At 48.5% G+C, this 8,962-nt stretch overlaps 1 protein-coding gene across 1 annotated transcript; it reads right to left on the bottom strand.

Moving 5' to 3' along the window:
* Positions 1-7,508: 7,508 nt before the first annotated feature.
* LOC119282134 (polygalacturonase inhibitor-like) lies at positions 7,509-8,686 on the bottom strand. Its single transcript, XM_037562456.1, has one exon. It carries the CDS (start codon positions 8,658-8,660, stop codon positions 7,620-7,622), a length of 1,041 nt encoding a protein of 346 aa, XP_037418353.1. The 5' UTR covers positions 8,661-8,686; the 3' UTR covers positions 7,509-7,619.
* Between the last annotated feature and the right edge of the window lie 276 nt (positions 8,687-8,962).

Below are 8,962 nucleotides of genomic sequence, written 5' to 3'. Positions count from 1 at the left end.
CTCCGGTCAATAACCAATAGCGGGACCTGGATGCCCATATTGGCTCCTACATATTCTACGAAGATCTTTATCGGTCAGACCGCATAACAACATACGTTGTTCCCTTTGTCATCGGTATGTTACTTGCCCGAGATTCGATCGTCGGTATCCAATACCTAGTTCAATCTCGTTACCGGCAAGTCTCTTTACTCGTTCCGTAATACATCATCTCACAACTAACATATTAGTTGTAATGCTTGCAAGGCTTATGTGATGTGTATTACCGAGAGGGCCCAGAGATACCTCTCCGACAATCGGAGTGACAAATCCTAATCTCGAAATACGCCAACCCAACATCGTCCATTGGAGACACCTGTAGTACTCCTTTATAATCACCCAGTTACGTTGTGACGTTTGGTAGTACCCAAAGTGTTCCTCCGGTAAACGGGAGTTGCATAATCTCATAGTCATAGGAACATGTATAAGTCATGAAGAAAGCAATAGCAACATACTAAACGATCGGGTGCTAAGCTAATGGAATGGGTCATGTCAATCAGATCATTCTACTAATGATGTGACCTCGTTAATCAAATAACAACTCATTGTTCATGGTTAGGAAACATAACCATCTTTGATTAACGAGCTAGTCAAGTAGAGGCATACTAGTGACACTCTGTTTGTCTATGTATTCACACATGTATTATGTTTCCGGTAAATACAATTCTAGCATGAATAATAAACATTTATCATGATTATAAGGAAATAAATAATAACTTTGTTATTGCCTCTAGGGCATATTTCCTTCAGTAGCATATTCCAGGCATCTCCTAGTGATTCAAGCGCTAGTTTCATCAATACCATTTAGCATGCTTCCTAATTATCAGTTTGATTGACCTCTATTTCTTGTAATGTTGTTGTGGCAGGAACAAGGGAATGATTTCTGTGGATACTACATTTGCGAGTCCATCCGCCACACGACCTGTGAGCGGGGCTACTCCGACAAACAATATGAAGTGCGTAAATAACAATATTCACAATTTTATTTTATTACCATCATTTGTGTTGAGTTTCATTCATTCATATATATATATGTATTGACCCCCTTCTTAAAATTAGATGTTTCGGATGCGGGATGAACTCCTAGCACCAGACCGCATGCGAGCAATTCAAGAGGACTTGGCGGCATTCTTTCTTGACCACGTGATCGCTGAAGACGGAGAATACTATGTGGACCACACGTCCGTATTTTAGGAGATTATATATTTGTAAAAGATAATTATTGTATATATGTAGCCGGTAGTGTCGGATAGATATACGAGAACTTGTTGTTCGACCAATCTCTCGGAGAAGGAGAGGTGGTCGATATCACTTCTCTCTATATGCATATATGTTCATGACGATCTTCTGTTTGCTTACTAGCTAGCTAGCGTGTCTAGCTAGTCCTCTCTATACGTATGTATGGTACGTAGCGTCGACCAAGCACGGACAAAAGAGAGGACACTTCTCTCTATTAATTAGCTAGCTATAGCATAATATATGAAACACCTAAATTAACCCTCCAAAACCCCCAACCCCCCCCCCTTTCAAAAAAAAAACAAAAACCCCAGCCACAGAAATGCTGACGCGTGGATGCCTATTGGTCCCGGTTGGTGCCACCAACCGGGACCAAAGGCCCTCCTGCCTGGGCTTAGCGGACAGGCCACGTGGAGGCCCATCTGTCCCGGTTCTGGATTGAACCGGGACTAAAGGGTCAGGGCATTAGTACCGACCCTTTAGTCCCGGTTCATGAACCGGGACTAAAGGCCCTCACCAACCGGGACTGTAGGCCCTTTTTCTACTAGTGATGGGTGGCGGTGGCGGCATGGGTGTCGGTGGCTTTGGCGGCATGGGTTCCATGGGTGGCTTTGGAGCTACCTTGGGCGGCATGGGTTCCATGGGTGGCTTTGGAGCTACCTTGGAGACCATGAGAGGCATGAGTGGCTTTGGAGCACCTCCGGGCGGCTTGGACGACATGGGTGACATGGGTGGCATGAGTTTTGCGTCTCTCATTGGGGGCATGGGTGCACCTCTGGGCGTCAGTGTGCCACCTTCGCATGAAGATGCCGTTCAAGATCTTGGCAACACCTTCCGAGCTCCACTTGATGATGATACGACGCGCAACAATGAAGAGGAGGAGGAAGAATCGTCTTCGGAGGAGGAATAATCGTCTTCGGAGGAAGAGGATGAAGATGAAGACGAGGACAAGGCTTTATTCTTGTGTCTTTCGTTTGTGTCATCATAAACTTGGTTTGCATGTTGAACTTGGTTTAGTTATGTTGTGGGCATGAATTTGAACTTATGGGCATGAACTTTTGGGCACGAACTTGGTTCGAATGATGTTTGTGATTCAATATATGCCATGTGTTTTGTGTTGAAGTGTGAAATTTGTGTCCAAAATGAACAAATGTGTGCGCCGGCTGCTCACGCGTGCTGCATTTTAGCGCGCTGCTGGACCAGCGCGCGCGCCGCATTTTAGCGCTACTGCTGGAGCAAGCGCTGGACGACGCGTCAAACCCGGCGTTGCGCGCGCCGCAAACCAGATTTTAGCGCGCCACGCGTTGGGCATCTGTTGAAGATGCTCTTAGGTTGAAAAATCCCATATGCCCCAATGGTTCCGGTGGCAATGGGTTGTTACTGGACAAGTCTTATACCCCAAGAACCAAATGCAAGAAGTTGGCGGAAATGTCAAACAGAGGATCTCATTAGGTTCAAATCACGCATAAATAGAGCTTCCCTCATAGAACAAGCGGTTATTCCTTTGTCTCTTCAAGAAAAGGTGGCTAGGGTTTCTGCCTCCCGTTGGTGGCGCCGTCGATCTGCCACATCTTCTGTGGGCATAGGGCCATGCAGGCCCGGTCCTGAGATTTTGGGGGCCCGGGGCAAGTCAAAAATTCGGGGCCCCTAGAAAAAGGGACAATAATAATGAACACTTAAGTGCATCCAATTTTGATATTCACAACTAATATTTTTTACATATTATACCTAAAAATTTCTTCTAAAATCCTGCTGGACATCCACGTCCTAGTGGTTAGGCCATGATTTGTATCATTGCATGGCAAGAAATCATCACTCATTCTTCTATTGGGGACAGACATATGCATGAAGAGAAAAAAAACACCTAACGTTAGACATCCATTGATCCCGGAAAACATCGAAAAAACCCAGCTATGCAGTGCCGAACAAGGCTAAATGACAGTAAATAGATGATGAGGGCAGTGTAATTAATAGGGAATAGAGATGATATACCTGAGAACAATCACATCGGCTGATCGGCGTTCATGATTACGCGCTCCACAACAACATGATGTGGACGGAGGCACTCGGCGATGTTCTCGCAGCGCCTGCAAAGTGGATAGCGGACGGGCTCGGCGCTGTCAATCGCCATGGCCTGATGATGTGCGTGTGAGTCATGCATGGCCACGCCCAGCTACGACTCACACTCGCACGCCGCCGGCAGATAGTACTCCCATATGATGTTTGGGACCAGGTCGCCGGAGTATTCTCTAGTAGCGGAATCTGAAGTTCGGGGCCAAGAAAAAGGGAATAGGGAGTGAATTAGGGATCCGATCTCACGTCTGTCAAGTTACAATCGTATGGCCTTATTTCGTTTCGGGAGATGAAAGTAATGAATTGCTGATTGCACCCTTGCCTAGTTTTGCCTAGGCTTTCCTTTCGATTTTTGCGGTGAGCCTAGGTTTATGGAGGCAATTTCGTTCTGGAGAAGGTACTGGCCTATGGGCGACCTGCGTATAGCATGTCTGGGAGGGGGCCCCTAGATGTTGGGGGCCCGGGGCGGCCGCCCCCCCTGCCCCCCCATCAGGGCCGGGCCTGGGGCCATGGGTGCGCAGTGGATCATGGTCCTTGCCGACAGAAGGGCTCCGTTTGTAGGTGCTTCTTCAAGTTTTGTTAGAGTTTGTGTCCTGCTCTCAGGAAGACGAGTCTGCAACGGCTTCTTGAAGCTGGAATAAGGTTCTCCCCACCTAGCCCCATCTCGGTGGTGCGTCTAGCATCGTCGAAGGGCGTGTACAGGTGTGTCTCCGACAGATCTCAGGGGATTCGGTCGATGGTTGTTTTGGTGGATCCGCTAGGATCTGGGTTTTGTTCGTCTTTATTCATGTATCTTCAGGTTGAATCCTTCCGATCTAAACTTCTTTTCGTTGGTGGCGATTGCTGTTCTGGTGCATTAGTCCTGTGGGGCCTTAGTACGACGAATTTCAGACTGTCTACCACAACAACTTGTGCCCAGCTCCGATGAGAAAGGGGCAATGATGACGATGCGCCTTCGACTCGCTTCAGTATTTGTAGTCGTCTCTAGGTGGTCTACGAATCTGGATGTAAATTTTAAAATTTCTTGTGTTCGTTGTATTGTCATGATTGAATATGGATTAGGGATGTCAACCGGGTCCCGTTTAATCTCGTTTAAAGTCCACTTATGATATGATAGTTTAAAAAGGTTTTTTGTTTGTTTGAGGAAAATGAATTATCAAGCTAACAAAAACTAATTAAACGGGATTGCGGACGCCATTTATTTGCCACTTACATCCCTAATATGGATAGATCGAAAGTCCCCCGCAAAAAAATGCCGCATAAATATGTAGTACTACAAGATAAGTATACAAAGTCAAAAAAAAGAAGCCATAAATCCAGGCTGCCCATCTTATATTCCATTCCCTTTGGAATCAAAAATTACAAAAGAAAATGTACACACACGTACTTGGACATTAAAATTATTTTTTCTACATACAGAAAGAAAGAATCGTCCACAGGGTGGTCTCATCCAACTCCGAGCTTGCAGCATGGCTCCACATGAATCCAGCCCCTCCCCAAGCAATCTCAGAGCAATGTAGTTCATGACAGGTACAGAACATTGTGCTTGTTCCCTCGATCCGCATTCCCCCAGCCCCCATCTTCATCTTTCATTCAACTGATAACATGATAAGGGCATCTCCAACATTGAATTCAAACCAGACACCGTATCTGTCTGTGAACGGGGGTTCATTCTGCCGACATGGATACGGGAGCCGGCCATCCGTACGAATCTTCGTGTAAATTCCAACAATGCAGGAGTTAGATGAGACATGGTTATTTCCTGTCTGGACGAAGGCTCCACGGGCCGCGTTGTCAGCCTTGACATCCTGCTGGACGACGGCGTCGCCGGCCCCGTGCCCGGCCACGCCACAAGAGGATCTACAACCGCAACATGCATGTCCCGCATCCCGGCGCTGCTGGCGAATCTGACCGACGTCAGCTACAACCGGCTCTGCGGTGCGTGCGGTGCCGGACGGCGCCGCGGCGAGGTTCGGTATCCACAGCTTGGAGCACAACAGGTGTCTCTGCGGCAATGCTCCGCTCCCGAAACCATGCCAGTCACCCAGAAACTGAAACTAGCACCAGTGACAACTGACAAGCTAGAGATGTCTCTCTTGACAAATAACCAAACCACCACAATGCAGTGAAAGCCTGCAACTATATTATACAATGCTTGGAGGTAACTAGTTCATCATGGAGTATGAACCATATATCACCTCCAGGGTCTACGTCATTTAGGAATGGTGGTTCATCTCCGGCTCCTTGGAGCCGCTGATCTGAGAAAGCTAAAGCACTCCATAATGTGAAGCCGGCAAGTCGGGCACGTCGACGCCCTGTCGAACCACGGCTCGATGCACGGTGTATGGAAGGCATGGGAGCACGGCAGCCGGACCTTCTCCTCGTCCTCCTCAGCCTCCAAGCCCAACAAACAGATGGCGCACACCCCATCAGGCTCACGCTCACGGCGGCGCTTTCGGCCACAGAGTGCCACGACTCCGGTGGCAGCTTCTTTGCAGGCGAGGAGCAGCGCCTTGGGCTCGTAGACCAGGGTTATACAGACCTGGGGTATTTCCAACTCTAATTCGTAGCAAGGGACGACGCCCCCGGCGGCGACGATCTCGTCGATCTCACGGCCAACGTGCTCCACGATCCCCGTGGCTGCTAGGTCAGCGGGCGTTTGTCTCGAATCTGCAGCGTCGGCGGGGAGTTTGTTGTACTCGCTTTCGACTGCGGTGGCGGCTGCTTGCAGGACACGCTCATCATCACGGGCGACATGTTTTTCTTTACCGAGTACTGGGCGACATGGGCCGTCATCATGGGCATGGCCTCCAACTAACTAAGGTGGGCTTCTTCCTTTTCCTCATATGAGTTTTTTTTAGAACTACCCCTTGGAGAAATTTCCTCTCTACACGTTGCATAGAATTTATTCTTCGCACAGGGTCCGTGATGGCCAGGCACAGTAAGAAGGTTCACCCGCTAGTTTAGATAGTAGTGTTTTTTTTCTCTCGTTTTAAAAAAAAAAATTCTGCTAGGTTTCCCCCGGTTCTCATCCTTCTTGGTATGGTTTTTCTATTTTTTTCTTTATTATTAATATTATTGGTGATTTTTAATTTACATTTCCCAACGTTCATGATCAATTTTAAATTTGTCAACACATATTTCAAATTTTCGTGACCATTTTTAAATTTTGCTTTTTTAATTCACACACAGTTTCAAAACTTTATGATTTTTCTAAAAAAATAGCAACACATTTAAATTCATAATATTATTAAATTCATGTGCATTTTTTTTACAATTCTGTGAACATTTTTAAAATCTGATTTTTTACACCAGCCAAACTAGACTTGCCGCGGGCCGCCGCACTTGCTGAACTGGACTTGCCATGGGCCGCTGCTCTCATCGACTGAAGCTGTTGTGGTGCTACCCGACTGAACGTGTAGCTCATGAAGCACCTTGTTTTACTGGCCACGACCACCATGAGCGTGTGAAAGGTGTAGTTCGGGAAGCGCAAGGGGTCGTGGAGCATCCTCACCTCGATGGAAGGTAACAAGTAGGTTCCCGCCGGCGTCCACATAGTCGACGCGGTGGTGCTATCCGATGCACACAAGGTGTTTATTGAAATGCCAAACAGAGAGAGAGAGAGAGGATGAGGACATGCCGACGTGTGGGCCTCACCTGTCATAACGGTGAACTTAATGGTCAAAATAAATAGAGTTGACTTTCTGACCATGTCACGCTTAACGGGTGTGTCCACAAGTTATACATATGACCCTTTTTAAGTAAGAGATAAGTTTTAATCTGCACGGTTGATCTCTCTAAAATATCCCAAACTTTTTAAACCGAAGAACACATCAGAAGGGAAATAAAGAAAAAATATAATGTAAAACTAAAGTTTGACCGTGGCCCAACAATTTAGGATCTTTGTTCTACATCATATAACTCGTGATTTCCACTGATAAATTTTAGTCAGACAGTAAGAACCATAGTTTTAAATAGCCGACTATAAGCCCGCTATAGTGTGCCGTTAAATGGTCTCATGTTTAAAATAGCACACTATAGTTTCACTATATCTAATTTGGAGGTCCATCACTATTTAGTATAGCCCGCTACTTAAAACACTCGTAAAAACAGAGGAAGTATCAAAGCTAGCCGGCAAGTTCACCTCTCTCTATATAATCATCTTGACTTTATTTCAGCACAATTCTTAATCCGGAGGCATCAATACAGTCGAATTGGTCGACATATGAATATCAACATCTCGTTATTCTGTCAAACCCAGCAGATAAATCCATCTATTTCTTGCACGGAGGGAGGGGAGCACCGCAGAGGCACTTGTTGTGCTGGAAGCTGTAGAGATCGAACCTCGCCATGTTCCCGCCGGCCGGCACGGGGCCGCAGAGCCTGTTGTACCTGACGTTGAAGGCCAGCAGGTTGGCCACGTTCGCGACCTGCGCCGGGATGCTGCCTTGGATGGCATTGTGGCTCATATCTAGGTGGAAGAGCTTCTCCGGGAGCACCACCACGCCTGACAGGTAGAAATCAAAGGCGTTGCGGGACAGGTTGATGTACTGCAGTTCCTTCCCGCGCCCGAAGAGGCCGGACGCGTCGCCGGTCAGGGCGTTGCGCGAGAGGTCGAGGTGCGTGAAGTTCACTGCAGCGAACGAGGCCGGTATGGGGCCGGTGAGGTTGTTGTGCGACACGTCGAGGTAGACGTCCTGGCCGGCGGACTCGCTGAGGAACATCTGGGGGATGGCGCCGGTGAGGCGGTTGCGGCTGAGGGTGATGCCGGGGATGGCGCCCAGCGTCACCGGGATAGCGCCGCTGAGCGAGTTGAAGGAGAGGTCGAGCTGGGTGAGCTTCTTGAGCTTGCCCAAGGAGGACGGCACGGGGCCCGACACGGCCGTCCATAAGATTTCGAGCCTAGAGAGATTGGTGAGCTTGCCTATCGCCGACGGTATGGGGCCCGATAGCCCCGGGAGGTGGTGTAGGAAAAGGTCTTCCAGGTGGGTGAGACCGGCGATGGCGCTGGGGATTGTGCCCGTGAAGTTGGGGTCCTGGAAGACGGAGAAGCCCACGACGCGGGCGGTGGAGCGGGCGCAGGCGACGGCGAACCAGTCGCAGCAGGGTGTGTCGGGCGCCCATGACGAGGACCAGGACTCCGGGAAGGCGAGCAGCACCGCCTTGTCGTCGGGGTGGCAATCCTTGTAAGTAAGCTCCCGAGAGGGCTCGGCGTTGGCCGCGCCGGCGAGGAGAGAGCAGAGGAGGAGAACGAGCAGAGCATGTGAGTACATCCTCATCCTGTCGGCAGAGCACTCGGACCACTTGCTGAGCATTGAAGCCTAAGTATATTGGAGTGGTATGTAACATTGTAACTAGTCAGAGAAGAAGACCTACCAAGAAGATCAGCTGAGGATAAGATGCATCTACATTCTACAGACTACAGCTGCCGACTGGTCATTCGACGACTGGTCAAACATGCTGCATATTTGCTGACTCGGCGACAATTCATCTCAATGGAAGCATCCACCATCCACCCCACATGCCTTTAGTAGCGACAGGAACATCATCATCAACTCTGCGTGTTTCTATGCGTCCATACATGCATGTCTGACAGGGAAAGTCTTCAACAGGTTGC

The sequence above is a fragment of the Triticum dicoccoides genome, chromosome 3B (assembly GCF_002162155.2).
Source record: "Triticum dicoccoides isolate Atlit2015 ecotype Zavitan chromosome 3B, WEW_v2.0, whole genome shotgun sequence".
Classification (NCBI taxonomy): Eukaryota; Viridiplantae; Streptophyta; class Magnoliopsida; order Poales; family Poaceae; genus Triticum; species Triticum dicoccoides.
The sequence above is the reverse complement of the archived record's forward strand: the minus strand, read 5'-3'. Positions and strand labels throughout refer to the sequence as shown.

What these genes read in the sequence shown, in the direction of transcription:
- LOC119282134 (XM_037562456.1), bottom strand. Translation starts at nt 8,660, where the DNA reads ATGCTCAGCAAGTGGTCCGAGTGCTCTGCCGACAGGATGAGGATGTAC.